The 20,163-nt window shown below is 42.1% G+C and overlaps 1 protein-coding gene across 2 annotated transcripts; it reads right to left on the reverse strand.

Annotated features, from left to right (window-relative positions):
• Positions 1–8,721: 8,721 nt before the first annotated feature.
• On the reverse strand, positions 8,722–17,325 carry LOC117258400 (YTH domain-containing family protein 1-like). Of its 2 annotated transcripts, none has more exons than XM_033629276.2 (6): positions 16,875–17,325; positions 16,053–16,077; positions 14,465–14,544; positions 11,800–13,449; positions 11,597–11,641; positions 8,722–11,355 (listed from the first exon to the last, which is right to left on the reverse strand). In XM_033629276.2, the coding sequence occupies exons 1-6, from the start codon at positions 16,899–16,901 to the stop codon at positions 11,329–11,331; spliced, it is 1,854 nt and encodes a 617-aa protein (XP_033485167.1). In that variant the 5' UTR covers positions 16,902–17,325; the 3' UTR covers positions 8,722–11,328. The 2 variants fall into 2 exon arrangements, with proteins under 2 accessions (XP_033485167.1, XP_033485168.1); XM_033629277.2 differs by having other exon boundaries at positions 10,048–11,355; positions 11,809–13,449; positions 16,875–17,310.
• Positions 17,326–20,163: the final 2,838 nt, after the last annotated feature.

Consider the following 20,163-nt stretch of genomic DNA (forward strand, 5'->3'; position numbering starts at 1 on the left):
AATACACACACACTTCTTTGTTCCTTTGACCTAATTTTGTGTGTATAAAATAATGTATGTTTTACTGCTTAAATGTAGCTTGTTGCAAGAACAAAATTCAAATAAATGAAATTAAATTGCAAAAACTTGAATTTATAATTGCACACAATCGTTAGCTGGCTGAAACTAATTTAAAATAATTCATATTTAAAAAAGCCTGCCATAACAGTGACCTCATGGCTAAGCTAACCTAACTTTATTAGCTACCATCATATTTCATAGCAGGTGTACAATATCTTGGGAGCCCAGAAACAATTACAGTAATAGGAGAGGACCATAATATAGGTTAATTTAGATCACAATTTTCTAGGAAAGCAAATAAAATGTGTGGTAGAAATTTAAAAAATATAATTTTAGGTAATATTTCTAAGCTTACCTGTGACCATGAGGACCACATTAGCTTTACTGAGGCTCTAAAAAAATAAAGCGTGACTCATCCTGGGAGCAGGTGTAACATACTGAATCCAAAGTACAGTAAAGTTTTCCTCAGCCTCCAACTGTCTCTGTGTCTACTGTGTGTGTGTGTGTTATGTGTGTACAGGACTTGGTATAGCCGACTTGCTGGGTTTAATATAGGCTAGTGTTTGTTATATCTTGCCATATATTACCATTTCTCCTTGGAGGGGCCCCTTGCATTCAAATCAGCGGCCGGCTGCCTGATCGTAGAGGACAGCTTACTAGGCCCCTTGAATTGTTCACCAGGAACAATGGATTCCTTTGTCAACGTGTTTCTCTTTCTCTCCCTGGACAATACTGGAGGGTCCTTCTGGCTCTGTGCACTTAAGAAATGTTTGCAAAATTACACCTCTTTATATGCCTCTCAAAACAAGTAGCAGTGCCAGTATAAAAGTGTGGGAGGTTTGAGGGTAAAAAATGTACCGGAGATTCGTTTCTTTTCTCTTTGATAAACTTCAGTCAATGTTTTAGAGGAAATTTCCTGCGTTTAGGAGCAGCTTACAAACACCTTGTTTTTTTCCTTGAGCCTTTTAACTAATATACAATGTTTTAGCCAGGTTAGCTGTAAGTAATACTAAATTAAAACAGGAAAAAAAAAAACACAAAATATATGAATATTTTACAAGAAGTAAAATATAAACTAATGAAAAATAACATAACTTGTATGGAAATGAATATAAGTTGTTAAAATAACAGTAACATTTAAATGTATTGAATTTATCTTTAAATGTATCCCCCAAAATGTTTCTGATCACGTGATAAAGGTGATTTATCTGGACTCAGAGTGTCTCTGTGCTGAGTTGGAGGAGAGTCCTGTTGGTTATAAACTATAAGCGGTGTATCTGCATAACGAGCTTATGGTGCGGAGCTGCCCACCGGGCCGCAGCGCTGACCTCTCCCTCCTCCTGATGAATAGGCCCATAAGCAGATGCCCAGCTGTGCCTATTCGGGCCTTCAACAGCATTTCGGAAATCGGTATGATTTCCCTGGGAAAGTTGGCTCTCCACACCGGGACAACCTCTCCAACAATGCCCACTATTTTTTTTCCCGAGTATTATTATCATTATTATTTATTATCATTATTATTCTTATTATTCTTATTATTATTATCATATGCAGTGGTAGTGCATGTAGGTTATATTCTAATGTGATCAATTATTCTAATAAATTCAGAAAGCAGAATTTGCGTGTGGAGAAAGAGCGAACTCAAATGGGTCAAATCAGATAAGCTGTTTGTTTACAGGTGAAAAGAGCAGCATTAATGTTACAGAAGTACGTTTTTAAAAATAATATTTTTCTAGAACTTAGAACTGATTTAAACTCCTCTTCGTGTTTTTTTTTAAACCTATGCCACTTTTTTGGAGATTTTATGTGATTTTTTTTTACTATAAAAGGCACCTCTTTTGCATTGTTTAAATTGCATTGCTTTAAATTATATATTATTTTTTTATATGTATGGTTTAGTATTTCTCAGAGAGAATGCTTCACTGGAACAAGCTTAATTGTGCGGCGTCCTGCATGAGCCTGGTCCTGCACTTTACCTCTGTGTGTGCACCATTTTTACGCAGTTTGCGCCAACTTTTCTTGGCACGCCACAATTAAAGGAGTCGGTGTTTTTCCTCATGTTGCATCACCTGATTTGAACCTTCATTTCAGCCGATCAGCCGAGCTTCACCTGCTGCAGAGAAGCACCGAAGCTCACATATAGGGGGGGATTCATTATAAACAGCATACATATTTGTTTTGAAATGCTTTTGTTGCTACTTCCACATTAAACTCCACCGCGGCACGTTCCTTAATGTAATTCAAATGCACAGGAATATTTTCCCAGCGTATCTCAAAAAGTCCAGGGGCCGCAGCTCGCACAACTGGGGCCGACTCTCCTCTCTCTTTTGTTGGGGCTATTGTGGGGGGCTGCGTGTTGGGATTGGGGGTGTAATGAGGGGGCTGCGACCCCCCGATGGGGGTGCATTTGCTGTCCAAAGACCGTTAGACAGTGGCTGAATGAATGGGGGCCTGAATGTCATTGTAATGCACAGGGACAACTCCCCCTCCATTCAGCTTAAGATGTGGAGGCCGCTCAGCTCGGCAGAGGGAGAGATGAGGGGAGAAAAAGCAACCGCGATTCAATTCACGACCTCGCTCTCTCTGTGCTCCGGCGTGCATGTGGAGAGACGCGGAGGCTATTTTCACTAAACTTACAGGCGTTGTGCTGCTGCGTTTCCCTGCACAGATGAAGGCCTGCGCTTGCACAAAATGGAGAGAGGATGTGATGGAGCCCCAGTGTGGTGCATAGATGGAGGATACCCGCAACGACGAGAGTAAGACACAACAAAGGATTTTGAGTCCAAGCCAGCGTGGATTTATCAGTATAGGCTGTATTTGGACAGAGGACGCTTCTCCTGTAGCAGGTGGCCGCTCTGCAGGCTGGGTTATTACATTTTTTTTTCCTCCTCATTTTTGGCAACGGGGAACCAAAAGACCTATAGGCCTAACAAATGACTTGCATTAGTGAATTGCATTCATGTAAATGCAGGAAGCTGGTTTTGAGATGTAGATTACGACGGAGGCTCAGATGAGACAATAGGCACGCCTGTTTAAAATAGTTAATAATTGCATTTGTTTGAAAAAAGAGGGCATTTGCGATTCTATAGGCTCAGTTATGGAGAGTGGAGGGGCAGCGATTGCATCCTAAACGCCGCTGACGGTTCCTCCTCTCCATCTCTTTGTTCAGCCAACAGTGGGAGGTAGACACAAGCTACGGAAGGAGGGAGAAACATTTGAAAATCCAATGACATTTTCTTCCGGGACAGAAATCAATATATTCCTGCAGGATTTTACTATAACGGCGTTGAAATGCATTATATGAACGCATGAATGAATATGAATTTATGGCAGTGTTAATATAACTTATCTGTTTAAGGAAAATATTAAATAAAGCTTGAATAGCACAAATTGAGGAGGGCTGGAGACTGCAGGCCTACATTTGAATCAACTTGCAAAAACATTTTTTAAGGGGAAAAAATGGACTCTTTAGTCAAATTAAGATATTTTTTAAATTAAATTATTCTTAAAATTGTAAGTGGACATTTGACATTGTCATGGAGGCAACAAGCAAAATATCTACTTTGCTAATTTCCAAAATATAATCACAGGAATGCATTTAGAGGAGCTGATTAATATTTAGGCCTGATATAGGTCATAGCAACCTCTAAAGTCAACACTTTGAAACCATTAAAATAATAGTTGTAGTCAACAGTCAGAGCCTACAATGGAGCTACTATATTTATGATAACTTATCACACAATCAAATAGACTATAGAGAATTTCCTCCAACATAGTGCTAACAGTGGTGCATGAATGCATCACAGAATATCTAAATGTAGGCTATCATACTGTGTAACTTAAAAAAATGCACCACATATAAATAGTAATTTTCTGTCTTAAACTTTTATGCAAAATATGTAATGGTGCATGCTAGAGCAGCATATGGTATTAGCCCAGACCATCTGCATCATAGGCCACAGGCCTTAGAAGAATAACCGTGAACACAGTCATGGTAATCTTCACCAGATTTGGATACAGTTAAATGTGGATGTTGCATAGTGTGTAGTCTCAAAAGGGAAATAATGACATGCTGATATGAGCCTGTCTGCATCAGTGGTGTAGTGAAGGGTTAATGCACTTAACTACAAGCTAATAAGAAAATCAGTGTGTCATTTGCAAAGTAGAAATCATCCACTCTTTGGCCAACATAACATCTTGGTATGATTTAAGTGTGGAGGCCAATAGGCAGTGTGTTGGGGTTTGGACATGAGTAAAACTTGATTTGGAGATTAGGCTTGCATCACAGTGAGGTCATACTTTAGCCTCTCCACCGTTTTATTTACCACAAGCCTGCACCATTTGAAGCAGCACTTAGCTGCCTATGCACCTGTTTGGGTAAAACCTGCAAGGTGTTGGTATTCAGGTGCACACAGCCGACACTGCCATGTTATTTTGGCTTCCTCTGAATGCGATGCTGCATGTGCCAGTACATGCCAACCATCGGCTGCAACTTTTATCTGTAAACATAAACAGTAGTCTGTCCCGGTGCATGCATGCATGACTGCAGAAAGTCAGGCCGGTGGTTTCAAGGACATTTGGGGCTGATGAGGATTTGGTTTTAATGGGGGGGGGGGGGGGGGGGGGGGGCTTGGGCCCCGGGCCATGACGTCATTGTGCGCCCATGTAATCCTCTTGCGCTGAAGCCCAATCAGCAGAGACTCGCAATTGTCTAGGATGGGAAGAGAGGGGCGCTCTAATCCGGGAGACAGTGGATCACACAGCCCGAAAGAGAGAGAGGAGAGCAAGACAGGGGGGTATGCATCCAGGGCTGGATTGTGCCTGAAATGGGTCAGATTAAAAAGAAACCAACCAAAAGGAACCGGCTGACTCTTGGTGGAGAGAGGACCTTTCCGAAGATGAAGAAGCCATTTTTCCCCACCTCAAACACGAGAAAATGAGCCTCCCGACTAACCGAGCTGTAGAGTGCTGTGTGGCGCATTGAAGAGCGACTTGCCTTTTTTTCACCTCAGTTATACAGTAGCCTAATGTTAAAGTAGCCATCTGTAGTGTGTCAGCTGCATGAGAGGAGAGAGGAGGCATCGCGCGTTTTGTCCGAGGGCGTTGATCGTGGACAAGTCGGGGAACTGCATTCAAGACAAGTTAAATGGAAAATACAGCACTCTTCTCAGTGGGATGTATGACTTCAAAGATATAGCTTTGTGACATGCTGCCATCGTTGCTTTCTCCTGTTTTCTCTTGTTGTCTTTGTGTTTTGGAGTCAGGCTAATGTTGTAAATTGAGTGGTTTTGAGGGAAGGACAAAGCGAGAGCCTGTGTAGCTTCAGCTGTCATTCTGTGCGAGGTAACCTGCCAAGAGATGCGTAAAGACGCACCACAGCATTAGACAGTGTTTGGAAATGCTATGCTAATAACAAGGTTTTTTTTAAGGTGCAAGCTTTGCTTCACGTCCTTTGATTATGGGCCGTGTGCTGGTGGGGCTTAATGCCGAGCTGTGGCGCAGTGATATCAATATTTCTTTGCGTGCAATCCAAAGAGGCGCAGGAGAGGAATGTGGCCGCGCGCATTATTGCTGGTGTAGGCTATAAATCGGCTTTAGATTTGAGTGTCTACATGCGTGTGAGTGTGTGTGCGCGTGTGATTGTGTTGCAAAATCGGCTTTTAGGTTTGTGTCTGTGAGTGTGTGTGCGTGTGTGCACGGGCCGGGGCGCGCGCGCACGGAAACGGGAGCTGTACTTAAATCGCAGTCATGCAGTCTTGTATCTTCCTTGGCGGCAGATGCTGGAGGTTTGGAGCGGGTGGAAATCAGGCAGGGTTGGAGGCTGCTGGCTTGGCTTCGTTCTGCACCCATCAGCAGGGTGAGAAGGCGACTTCTTGAAGGGTTGTCACTCTGCGTGTTCACAGCGGACCTTGATTTAATGTCCATACAATTAAGGCACGCGGTGAATGCCAAGAGAGGAATCTACACAGCATCCTGCTTCACGGTTTTTTTTTATATCTCTTCATTGTCTCACCAGGCCGCAGGCTGTTAGTTCACTACTTTGACCCTTAATGGTACAGAGACAGGCCCTGGCTGCCAACCATAGCACCGGAATAAAGCTGACTGCTGTACTGTCACTCAACTGCGCGTGAGTGTGTGGGTGCGCACGCGCAAGCATGTATACGCGTGCCTGTGTGTGTGTGTGTGTGTGTGTGTGTGTGTGTTTGTTGCTTTGACTGGGTGGGCGCAATGCGTACTTTGATAGGCTATTACAGCATGAAATGAGGTTACCGCCAGTTAACTTTTAACGCTCTTGATCAGAAATATTGATTTAAATGTCTTTTTGTTTAAATGTTTAATCTGACTTATCCAAAAAAAAAAAGTGAAAACGCTTCGCGCAGAATACGACGCAGGTTTACGAAAACAATTGGACTTTCGCCAAGTGAGGTCACTGGCCTACCTCTGGGTTTTACGGAGACATTTTCATAGATCATTTACATTTATGATATTCTTTACCAAATCTAATATTTTTGGTAGATGTAGAACCTGGGGAAGGTTTGCTCCATTTTTAAATACGCAGTTTTATTCTTGGGAATGAAAATCAGTTTATTAGCAGGGATAGGTCAATAAATTTAAAAGTGGGGGAGCTGGCTTCAGTATAAAGTACGCAAATAATCAATGTTCATATTTAAAATGTTGCCTAAACCTATATGACTTTAAATATTGGCTGATGTCTCTGATGCACCGTCTGCCTACAAATTAAACGGGCACACGGTGTGTGTCTGATAACGGAAACACCCGCCGCTGTTAGTGCATTAATGCTAAATAAATCCTCATCTTTACGCGCCCGAGCGGCAGCTTCTTTAGTCCATCGCAGCCCTATTGTGCCAGTTTGAAATACTATTTTATAAAATATCACAGAGGCTAACACTAAGGCTGTGTAGGCTGCAGTCTCAGCTCTAATAAATTATTTCATAGGCAAAAGTAGGCCAGCAGCAGCTCCAGTCCACCACACCTTCACCGTGTGGCTCCAAGCTCAGGCCTACAGCAGAGCCAGGAGCCTTGGAGGGACACTAACTGACGATGGCTGCAGTGTTTAGGTGGATGGAGCCAACATATAGAGATTTAAGTGATTCAATGCCACCTACAGGCGTCTCCCTGACAACGCATTGTTGAAGCTGTGGCTCAGTGAAGACTGCAGGACTCAAAATACCTGATTAAATCAAATAAACTAACAGTTGCACAGCATTTAATTCTAGTTTTATAGTCATAACTGAGGTAGAATATTGAGTAAGATTTAATCCCACAGTGCATATTCTTGCAGGAAAAGTAGTATATTAAATTCAGCTCAGAGGTATATAGCGTAATGACAAATTTAAGATCTTTAACACATATTTTTATATAAGAATTGCATTCAGTAAGAACCAGTATATGAGTAAAATAGGATCAAATTTACCATAAATAGGAGAATTTGGCTTTTTTGTCACATAGTGTACATCTAGTGCTCAATGCTGGCACCTATAATGTCACTTGATCATTCATTCTTATATTTAAAATGCAAATAAATAACTAAAATATAATATATGTCTGTACTTAATCAAGAATTGCAGGGTCTCTGTTAGGAATATTTTTATGATACACACTACAGATTGAATCTACAGAGGAGAGCCTGAATGTGATGTTCTTTGCCTTTTTTGTCTCAGTTTAATGCAAGCCTTGTAATGATGTGACAACAAATAAAGCCTGAGCTGCACTGAGTCCTCTGCTTGTGATTCTCTTGTGATTATTTCACGTGGAACTGTACACAGCTGTCATGCCAACTTTGCACCATGCACGTAGCAGCAACTACATCTGATGTGAATTATTTTTACCAAAGGAAAGTGTTAAACTTTTTAGCATCCTGTGGGAAAGATTCGCGCCAGATATGACAAACTCTCTCTGATGGAAAAGGATGAACTCCTCTGGAAGCGTGAAAATCAAATTGTGTGGCGTAAAATGCTACAGTCATATGTCTTTTAACGCCAGTAAAATCTATATTGACCATTTTTATGAAAGATCACTCACAGGATTTTTACTCCAGATAGTGTTCTTTACTTCCCACCAGCAGTTCCTCCAAATCTGGAAATCAGCACCACGGAGAGCTCCTGTCAAAGAAAGAAAAGAAAACCTGTTTGACAAGTGTGGAATAAATATATTGTAAACCTGTGCTGAAAACTGTTAAGCATTTCCAGTGCCTGAAACAGGATGTGAAAAGGTCATCTTGGGCTAAAAAAACAGATTATCAAAAATTAGTTTTGGCAAATGTGTGCATGGATTTAAACCTAAAGCTTCTGTATTTACATTAGGCACTAAAACATGAAATACTATGACGCAGGTGCCATTTTTTTATCTGTTTCATACATTTAAATACTGTCAACTTTCATCCCAGGCAGCAGCACGCGGTCATATTCTGTCGTACACCACCTCAGCCTGTGGAGACAGAGGTCTGCTCTGATATATTTACAGATACAGTATAACACGCATGATAAAAAGACAACAGAAATGAACAATTGCAGTGGAGAAAACCTTTCAGTGACGTTAAAGCACTGGTGCCGCCCTACAGAGCGTCCTCTCTGTGTATAAGGTCACTATAGATGGCTGTTCGCTCACTAACAGAGAAGTCATGAGATCAAGACAAACCGATTTCTGAATGGACAGTTTATTAAGGCTTGATTTCTTCTATAAAGAAAAACCAAGATAGATCTTTTGAACAAGTTATGCCCACTACAACTGTGGTCTATAAGATAATCAATGTTTATTTAATATTTCATGTCATTAATCCTTTTCGTAGTGTTGATACATATACTTTAATGGCTAACCTGACATCCCTCTATTGCAACACACATCTGACAGTTATCGTTAACGTGCACACAAGCCCCTGTACCATAATCACAACCAGTTCATGCTTCCTGAGGCAAAAGACGGCTGCGACTCAGTCTTCGGTGGCATCCTTTTGCTCCTCACCTGCCCCCTGACTCTACGCTGGTTGGAGAGAGCGGTGTTGGTGAAGGCAAACATGTGAAGGGCGTTCACCGTATTGCTTGGATCAACCTAGCTATTGATTAGTGCAGGTTTAAAAGGAGAGGAGATGGAGGAGAGAGGATCCTGTTAGAGGTCAGTTCTCTATAGATAACAAGGGATACACTGGCCGGGTAAAAAATACAATGCAGCTTCACGCATCTGGAAATATGACTGTGGAGCATATGGTTCGTACTCGCATTCGAGCGACCTCAGCAAAGTGCAGAACTTCTGCCATCTCAACGCAACAACAGGGTTAAGCTCTGACAGAATCAAATAGATCATGTACACCGTCTAACATAATCTGAACAAACAAATTAATGTGAATGACTTCAGGCCACAATTATCAGTTTCAGGTCAAATATTTCAAACAGAAAATTGTGAATTAGGATCTGAATGTTTGATCAGGTTACCATGAAGCGACATCAGATTTTCAACTCTTACACAGATACACAAAATGTGAAAAGATCCCTCGACATGAAAGAGACAGCCATGTCCATTAGCAGCATTCCTCTCTGCATCATGGTAACCTCAAAATCCACAAAATACTGAACTGTCTTGTTTCAAAATAACCGAGAGGAGAGAGAACCTGCTGATCTCAAAACACTCACTAACAAACAAACTGCACTCTGGCTTTGAATGCTCTGAAACAACTGACACGAGAACAGGGAGGGGGGACACTGTCCTTTAAAGGACCGTTAACTAAATATCACCACTCTCACCTCACAGACAAGCTGCTGGATGGACAATATTGACATTTTCCAACAGACTTCTTCTATTGCAGCTTGCCATGCATGGGCACACACATCTATTAGTGACTTTTTTTTAATATCCAATCTTTTTTTTTCTCCGTTAACATACCTGAAAGTACTTTACTGTATCATAATCAATGGTTTCAGTTTAGAACAAACTATTTTTGCAACAACAACCAAAAAACACACAGAAACCACATTTCATTCTTATTTTTTTCTTACTCGATAGTAAATCAGTTACATTAATTTTTAGGTTATACATTTTTAGGCTTTCTCCATGAATATATAGGCTCCTACGTTAAAGCTTAGCATTACGACCAACATGATAGACTTAGCAAAACCAAATTTGAGGGGAAAAAAAAAACAAAAAACAAGAGGATTAAGACAGAATGATGGTGAATGGACAAATATGTGAACCCCCCCCCCCCCCTTTTGTGGAACAAAAAACACAAAAGCAACAATTCATTCAATGTAGCAGTTACATCATTACATAATTCTGATTATAAAACAATTTAAAATGGTGGATCCGACAATTCTCTCAGACTGGGTTGCGTACACAAGCAGAATCTCCTGATGAAACATACAAAAGACCCCTTCAAGACAAACATAAAAAAAGAAAGCAAAGCAGAGGGGTGTGAGGGATGTCAATAGTACAATTTTTGACTTAAATGGTGAGAGTTCTGGTTGTGGAGGACACATCCATTATTTCTTTTTCCCAGAGGCCTTTGCAATTCCTCCTCAGAAATGTCTCGAGTCCCGTGTGACTTCACACTATCCCTGATTTCTCCAGCAGTGTCACTGTTTGAGCAGTTCTTTTGAGAAGTCACCAATAATTAGAAAAAAAAACATTAAGGCTCCAGAAAACAGGTTTCTGAAATGAAAATCGTCAGTAGTAAGCCAAAAAATAGAGATTTTGTTGATCTGAATGAAAAATAGATAAACCATTGAAGTTTTATTATCGCACAGCTCCAAGTCCGACATTGCCTTTGGGATCCTCCAACCCTGTTGGCACAGTTAAACCTCTGAAGCATGGCAATGTTGCCCCCAAATGGACAAAAAGGGGCAGGACACATCCGTTCCTGATTGTACTGAAATATAAAGTGGCAGATTTTTTTTTTCTCCATGGTGCAGTCAAACCCTGATTCAATTGGAAAGAGGTGGGGTTGGGGGCAGGAGAGAGAAAACCAGTCTGGTGAGAGAAGAGTACGAGATGGAACGGGAAGAAAAATATATATAGAAAAAAAACTGAACTAAAGAGAGTGTGGTGGTAGCTAGGTAAAACATTAAATCAGCTTGTTATCCCTGCACAAGAAGTGGGTGGTACATGGGGCAAAAAAAGCACAAGTCTCGACAATGGCAGAGATTCACCAGGATTAAATAGAAAAAAAAAATGAAGGGCTTGGTTGCATTTTCATATTCTTCTGTCTCTTAAATCAAAAGTCCTAGTGTAACTGTTGATCAAGCCAAGGATAAATGTCTTCTATTGTTTATTCCTGTTTTGGCGCTCCTGTTAGGAAAAAGAACAACAACAACAAAAAAAAAAACATTAGACATTCAAATATTACTTAACAGCACAATAAACTGAAGGCATTTTGATGAGGTCTACATATATCTATTTAAAGCAGTGATCAAATATTAGATCATAAAATAATTCAACCTTTCTGTGTGAACAACACAATCAAAAGCAATCAACAGTAACTGTCAGACTAAGCTCTTAATACTGGTGGGAGGATATGACAGTTCCTTACCTGATCCAACCGAGAGCGGTTCTGTATCGGAGACGGTTCAAAAGTCTGTCGAAAGGAGCAAATAACAGGAAACAGAAAAATTAGTCACTCAGACACAAATAAAGAGGAAAAAAAGAGCAAGAACACACTTATATTTTAATCAAGGGTGCCAAATAGATATTTTTGGTAAATTTAAGGTAACACAGTGACATGACTGTGCCCACCTTGCGCACCTCCTCCTCTTCTTCCTGCCTCTTCTCGTAATGGGAGAAGTCATCAAAGATGGAGGTGGTGTGTTTGTAGGTGGCGATGATCTTGAGCACCTGTTTGGCCTTCTCCAGAGGAACCTCCTGGGTGTCGCGGGAGTTGGTCACTGGCTTGTTGTCATTGTTCTCCAGGCGGATGTGGCGCAGCTGGCTATTAGGCACGTCCTTAACAAACAACCAGTCCACGTCAAACTTGCCCTTCCACTTGTCCTGTGCCCAAACACCAGCACTGGTGCCATAGTCCACTGGTGAACGCATCTCTGCCACGCCGCAGAAATGACCACTGCCATTGACACTGAACAGAAGGTACACGGGGCCTTTAGAATTCATGGCCCGGAAGGCTGAGTCCAGCCTCTTGTTTCCATGCTCCGTGCTGCACCAGATGGAGTACTTGATGGAGCGATGGATATCGTCCTCGGAGTAGCTCTTAATGATGAAAACACGTCCATTCTTCAGGTTCCATTCAAAGTCCTTGGGGTTGTAGCTATGGGAGGCACGCAGCTTATCCAGCACTGGGTGAGACTCTCCACCAGGTCCCTGGCTGGCAGACGTTTGGGGGCCACCGGGCCCACCACCAACTATACCCATCACACCACTACCATCATGGCCAGGGCCACCCTGCCCGTAGCCTTGGTTACGGTTGCGTGGAGCAACCCAACGGGTCTGGGGTTGTGGGGGCTGGGTGTGGTTCTGGTAGGGCTGAGGTGGTGGCTGATGGTGCTGGTGATGGTGGGGCTGGGGCTGTAAGGCCATAGGCTGCATCTGGGGCTGCACCAAAGACTGGGGAGGTGGGGGCTGCATGGGTCCTTGCTGCATGGGGGCTTGAGGTGGCATGGCATGAGGCAGACCAAGAGGCTGCTGTTGCTGCAGTGGAGCTGTGGCTACTTTAGTCACTGGGCCCTTGTCCCAGGTCCCGATGTTCATATTGTGTTTGATAGGTGGCGGGGGAAGAGCTCCCCCTGGATTGGGCATCCCAGGCTTCACCTTAGCTTTCAGCTGCTGCGGTTTGGCGGGCTTGCTGGCGATGGCTGCCCAGGAGGTGGGTTTGGGTGGAGGCATGCCAATAGGTGTGGCTCCATTCCCTGTGGCTGCCACCGCCGGTCCACCAATCACAGATCCCACAGCCTTGACTCCTGACCCCTGGCCAGTGACATCCCCTCCGATCTTCAAGCCGACCATTCCCTGCTCCAGGCTGTTCATACCAGGGGCTTTGTTGAGGGTGTCACTGTGAAAGCCCGTCTGACCGTCAGGCACCAGGGTGCCCCCCAGGGAGCTGGGGGGATAGCTGTAGCTGCCACCGTAGGCTGAACTTTGAGTCTGCTGGCCCTGGGAGCCACTCGTGCCCCAAGCAGAGAAGGCAGGGTTTTCAGGAAAAAAGTTAAACCTGTGGGGGTAGATGCTGCTTCCCAGGCCCCCCGGCTGGCCAAACACCGTGTCTGGCATGAAGTGATGGTCTCCATTACTCAAGGGTCCATAGGGGGTGAGGTATGGAATAGGGGGGTCCCCGCCTGTGGACCAGGGAGCCTCACTGAGGGGATACGGAAATCCAATGGAGGGGGCGTAGTAGCTGGACAGGTAGGGGTCGGTGATGGACTGGTAGCTGTTGTTCTGGATGAATGAATGTCAGCAGAGCCACAGCATTAGCAAACGACTTACAGTTAAAGTTGAATCACATCTATAATTTCAATAAAACTCTCCTGGCCCTATTCTATATACAAGATCTATTTTATATGTGTGTTTTTTTATTTATTTCACTTAACATGAGTGCCTAACATATTGCATGCACTTTAGATTTGGGCAATAATTCAACATAACTGAAAGATATACTATGCAGAAATTTCATAAAAAATGTGTCACCTTAAAGAGAAGTAATCCCTCTCTATCATCACTTATGACCCACTAGAAGTGTGTGTTCCTGCAGAGACTCTGTCCTCTGCCTGTATCTTCTTACTTTCTTTTAATTTTGTGTTTGGGATGTTTATAGGTGTGCACCCCCACAGCGCTCTGCTCAGGTGAGGTAAGGGCTTTCTAAAAAGGTGGTGACCAGGTGCCAGACTGTAAGCAGCAGGCATTCAAGAGACATAGCCAGGCAAAACACCAAACAAGAGTAAATCTGGGGTTGGATTTTACTTTCACCTCCCTGGAGAGCATGTTTAGAAACAGTATCTGACAATCCTGCATATTAGAGGTTATGTTTCTACAATTTTCTATTGTAATAAACTAAAGTTGAAGTGTTTGTATTTAACAGGCGTTTTGTAAAGCCTATCAGTGGCACACAGTCCAGTGCTTAGCTCATCAGTTTATTTCATCAGAATCAGCTTTACTGGCCAAGTGAGTGTATACACATACAAGTAATTTGATTCCTTTTGTTGCTCTCAATGTACTTGCACAGAGACATAACAGCCACAAACAAGGACAACAAAGCTGAACAATGTAAACATAAACAAGTGATTGTGCACACATTTGCCAGAAAAACATAAGAATCCGTGACACAAAAAATGTGAGAATTATATTTAACCACATAAGCTAGTCCTAATCCATCTATTCTGTATTATTTTTTTATAGTTATTATTATTTGCAGTTCTCTGAACTATTATCTTAAGATAGAGAAATCGGGCTTTACCTGAGTTGATTGACCAGTGAGGTATGGCTCAAAATCATTGTCATGGACAGTCTCCTTCTGATGCAGTGAACCATTTTGCACTGCAACAAAACACAATCACATTAATGTACATTTAAATATATATGTACTGTTTTTTTTAAATAAACGGATAACAATAGTTGTGTTAGCTATCAACTTGTGTTACATCTGAAATGATGTGAACAAGGCTTAATTATGTTGTAAAAAAAAAAAAAAAAAAAAAAAAAAAAGCATATTCAATTTGCTCAACTCCAACATAGCGCACAACAGATTTAAAGATAACCCTGCATAAAGATTTACTGATACTCTATCAAATGATACGATCAACACACAAATGTAGTATTCAAATCCGTCTGTCCCTCCTGTATGTGCATGTGCTCTCCAGAAATTAAAATCACTGAGCCATGTCAAGCCAAGCCTGGAGGTGAATCAGCCTGTGGCCTGCTGCCAGCGAGGCCTGCAGGTGAAGCGTGAGTCAAGACCTGCCTGTCACACCACTTCCTTCACCAGCTGCAGTAAATCAAAGATGACTTGAATAGCATAAAGAATACAATTACGAGGCCATAACAACAACGTCACCAAGGCGCACGTCAGTGAATTACCTGTAAATCATTATGTACAGCTGGGGTTAGTAAGGACACTGACAGAAGAGTGAGACTGGACCTCCCTGCACACCTAAATATTTGTGAATGCTGATTTATAGTAACATCTTTTGGATAATATACCTGTAGGGATTTAAGGTGGCTATACATCTTTGCAGTTAGCCCCTCACACAGGATTCTGGGGTCAGCTTAAAGGGGCCAAAACCATGGACGCTTCTCAAACCACTGGAAAGTGTCTGATATGTGTGTCTGAAACTGTCATATTTTGTGTCAAAATGGTGTGCACACATGAGAGCACCTTCCTGCCACTCGTCCACGGTCAGGAAAACTCCTCTTGTACTCCTAGATCAGTGACCACTATGGCTAATGTAGGAGCAGAAGGTGGGCTGTCTAATACGCACAATCAATGTGCATGCCTTTAAGGCTTGAGACAGAACTAGTGTATTTTTTGGAATATTAATAGAATATCCTCAAATAAAGATGGACAGTAGCAAGTGAAATTCACACTTGACACCGAGATAATCTCCTTTTTTTTAATGAAATACTTTTACTCACAACTCTTAAGGCTACAATGGTTGCGCATGTCATATTCAAAAGACATATTTGGGTGTGCCATCACCTCAGGAAATAAATATGTTAAGTGCAAAGACATCAGAGATGCATCAACAGACAGTATTAGCATTGTGCAGGTAAAACTGAGGATGAGCATCTTGGACATCTTCTCAACATGGATGCTATTGGCAAACAAAAAAATATAGTATTTTCCCCCACAGTTCCGCCTGACATGGTGGATGGTGTCCTCCAATGTATCGGTCTCTCCCAGTATGCCCCCACTCAATTATTAAACCCCTGACCCTGATACTGTTTGTCTCATACCACCTCCATGCAGGGCTGGTGCATGCATGTCCAGACTAAACAACAAACAAACAAATGATCCTGATTCAGCCCTCTGTGATGCCACAACTCACCTTTAGATGCTTGTCCCTTTGATCTCTGCAGCCATGTTGGATCATGAAAAAGAAAAAAGGAGAGAACATGGTTATTTCCAGCTGATTTAAGATATCACACAGATTGAGAGCAGCCTCTGATGTAAGCAGTGTATTGCTGGGAAGCTGAACATTAAGACCACTTCCTGAATAGGGGCAATACAAAACATGTATCTAACGTTAGTGTGTGGAAGCTGTGCGTACTTACAGCTGGTTATAACAGTGAAAGTAATTTAATTGCTGTGTAACTTGTGTTAGTTAATCAACCAGCTAACGTTAGCGTTAAATCAGGCACAACTTCGCTAGCTAACGTTAACTAGCCCTCTTAAAATGGCTTTATAAACGTCAGCAGGCTGTAACTTAGTTTGCCATGAGAGTCTGAATACATTTGGGTCACCCTAGAAACAATGCTGGTGTTTGTACCACCTTCAATAAAAAGTTAGGATTCACTGAATAAGTTAGCTTGAACCTCTGTTTAATTATTTCAACGTTAGCTTCACGTATTGAACCATAGGTGGGGAGTTTTTCCTGCTACGTTGGTGGCACAAACATATGGTCACAGTTAAAGATGCGTTTGACAACGGGCTACACGCTAACGTTTAACTTAGTGTCACCATTCTTGGATGTCCGTTACAAACATTTAACCGTTTAACGGAATGTAGCTAACTTGCTAGCTACAAGCACCGGCCAACGTTAGTGGCTAGCTAGCACTTCCGATGAATAGCCGTAGCCCAGTAAATCGTTAACGTTAGCAGGCAGCTAGCTTGCAAGGTCTGTACAGGCGAGGTACATCGTTCTTCCTACCTGAGGGTCAATGCTTGTGGCAGACATAATTCATTAAGCAAGTCCCTGGATTCTCACAGAGCCTGAGCTTGTGACTGGAGTTCAAGCCCCGTGATTTGAAAGCAAGTTCACAGCTCAGTTACAGTTAGCTATGTGGCTAGTTGTGCCGCTTAGCGTGTGGCTAGTAGTTGTAGCGCAGGCTCAGCTGTATATTTTCCGCTGTGTGCACGTATCCCAACTTCCACAGTTCAAGTCTGTCGCCTCGGATACTGTGTCCGAAAGCAGTCAAGTCCTGGTGCGGGTTTTCAAGTTAACGTTATGTGTCGCCGAGTGGACCTTTCGGTGCTTGGATATTTCTGCCCTCGGTCGCCTTTTACTTTGTCTTTATTATTCCAGAGAGAGAGCCCTCCTCAGTTACGTTAAAGCCCAGTACACTTCCCCAATGGCTGCTCCATCCGGGCTTTGAGCCGCCGCTGCAGTTCACGTCGCTCCCCGCGGGGTGGCAAAAGTTTGAAGCATCGTGAGGACCTTAATAACTGTGATTTAAATAACACAGAGCCAACTGCAATAAACCCAAATCACTAACACTGACAGTTGAGTAAAAGTTTTCTCTTTGCTTGTACTGATAATGGTGCTATTTCTGCAGCCTCTGTGGGTGTAAACAACGCCAGAGGAGGTATCAGCAGACTGAGTGTGGTTTTACTCCAGGGCCCCTTAGATCTGATACAGATGAGCTCAGCTCTGCTCATGTGAGACTTACTGGAATGTAAATGACACATGGTAGAACAAAAGAGCCACAGTAAGCATTGTAAATTTAGATGTTTAAGGTGTCAGTCAAATCCCAAATGTGGATGCAGTCCATCCTGCAGGTGACCCCACTGAGACAGATAGAAAATTATACATAGGGTATTTTAAATAGGATCTGTATTGTAAATGTGACAGTGTGTGGTCACAGTGTGAGCACAGGTTGAAACTTATACCTGCAGAATAACTCAAGTTAAGCATGACAAGCAATTTATCATGAACTGGTTAGGTTCTGGCCTGTAATAAATTACAGTAGTTGTTACTCTCTTTCACCACCAGGAGGCAGCAATGCACACGCAACTCCCTAAACAGTCAAAGGTCAAACCCTAACTGTTTATAGCTAGTCATTTTCAGGATTTATTAAACCTCATCATACTGACAGTATACAGAGCAGATACAATATCATCTTGTGTAGCTGTTTCAAATGTTAACGCCCTAAAAATGCATTAAAAATTTGGCCAACAATGAAACTTCTCAGTATTATGATCAGTATTGACATATGCTTTGGGATGTAAGTCTTCCAACAAATGGTTTCCATGGGCTTTGAAACAAGCCTGGTCCAGACCAAGTACCTTCTGACAGGTCAGCACTACACTTCTGCATCTGACCTGGTCACTGACGTACTGCAGGCGGAGCAGGAGGACAGAGTGGGCCACAGAGCAGAGGTAACAATCACTACATTTACTCAAGTATCGTACATATTTTAAGTACTTGTGCTTAACTTGAGTATTTCCATTTTGCAAGAAAATTATTTGGTTGGGGCCTCTTATCACATGCCACATGCCTATGAGTTGTTAGCGGTTCCAAGTATTTTAACTTTTGAGCTAGTTTTTGGCACAACAAATCCCAGTATTGTGAAGTGTGACTATGCAGCTTATTTTATGTGTTTAACCAGTTAACTCCTTCATCCTTATTAGCAAAAGGAGGGAGCAATCCTGTAAGGCCTTGAGCACACAAACACCCAGCAGAGAGAAAGATCAGAGTCAAGACCTGTAGCAGGGGTGTCAAACATGCTGCCCGTGGGCCAGAACCTGCCTGCCAAAAGGTCCAATCTGGTTCACTACTTAACAAGGCTAAGAGGTGCCAAGTTTTGGGAGCAAGTTTAAGAGTGAGTAGTGCACCCTGACCAGAATTCAGCTCTTTGATATAACAATAAATACTTAAAAATTAAACATTGTGAAAAATATTGTCAATCAGCAACATCAGTTCAAAAGAAAATGGAAAAACTGAGCCATAATGTTGAAATTACACTTATTTTTCTTGCTGTTTGTTTTGTAAAAGGATGAACATTTACAGAATGTACTTGTACTTCTTTACACAAAAAGAAAGGGGGAAAATTGGAGCTGATGATATTTATAGGTTATTTTGTGATTGTTTTATTTGTCAAGCCCACTTGAGATCAAAATGGGCTGTATGTAGCCTGTGAACTAAAATGAGTTTGACATCCCTGACCTATAGGATATACAAAAAAGAGCCACTTGTGTGCCTGTAATACTTTGAAAGGTCAAGTTTTCTTTCAAAGATGAGATGAAGTCTTTTGGCATTTGTTGAAATCCCTGTATTCTTGGAGCGTTATAAGTTAAGGGGACAGCTTGCCCACAAAATCTGAAAGTACATATTTTCCTCTTACCTGTAGAGTTATTTATCAGTCTAGATTGTTTTCGTGTGAGTTGCAGAGTGTTGGAGATATCAGCCGCACAGATGTCTGCCATTTCTCCATTCGGCTTGTGGAGCTCCAAGTGCCAATTCATTTGAAATATTCACCATTAAAGTCTCGTTCCAGAAATCATGACCTGGTTACTCAAAATAATCCGCAGACCTTGTTGTGAGCAGTTTCATGTAGGAACTATTTTCTTTCTACCAAACTACACCCGCCAAACATATCACTGCACAGACGGAAGTGTGCATCAACTGCTAACTAGTGTTGCACGGTATACCGGTACTAAAATAGTACCGCGGTACTAGAGTATTCCAAATGGTACTATACTGCATTTGGAAAATACCGGTACTTTGAAATTGATTCAGTTCATTAATTTAGTTAATTTATTTTACTCATTTATGCACACAAACGCCTTTCTTGTTCCTATTGGAGCACAGATTGCACAAGTGGTGTGTATGACAACACCTGTATCAACATCCGCAGCTGGCGCACATGAAAAAAGACAAGAGAAAGTCTGAATCGCAAAGGGAGACAACACGAGACAACACAAACTTGGTGGAACATTTGAGTTACCAAACCGTGACGTCCGTACCGAGGTACTTACCGAACCATGATTTTTTTTGGTACCGTTACACCCCTACTATTTATTGTTCTAAAGGTTTGTATCCAAAAGGACTTTTCCTTAGGAAAAGTACCGAAGAGTATCGAAAAATATCAAAATTCATATTGGTATTGGTACCGAAACAAAGATTTTGGTATCATGACAACACTAGCCGAGTGCCATCTAGTTCCATTATATTCAAGAGAAGACAGACATTTCTACGGCCGATATCTCCAACATTTGAC

This window comes from Epinephelus lanceolatus, chromosome 8 (assembly GCF_041903045.1).
Source record: "Epinephelus lanceolatus isolate andai-2023 chromosome 8, ASM4190304v1, whole genome shotgun sequence".
Classification (NCBI taxonomy): Eukaryota; Metazoa; Chordata; class Actinopteri; order Perciformes; family Serranidae; genus Epinephelus; species Epinephelus lanceolatus.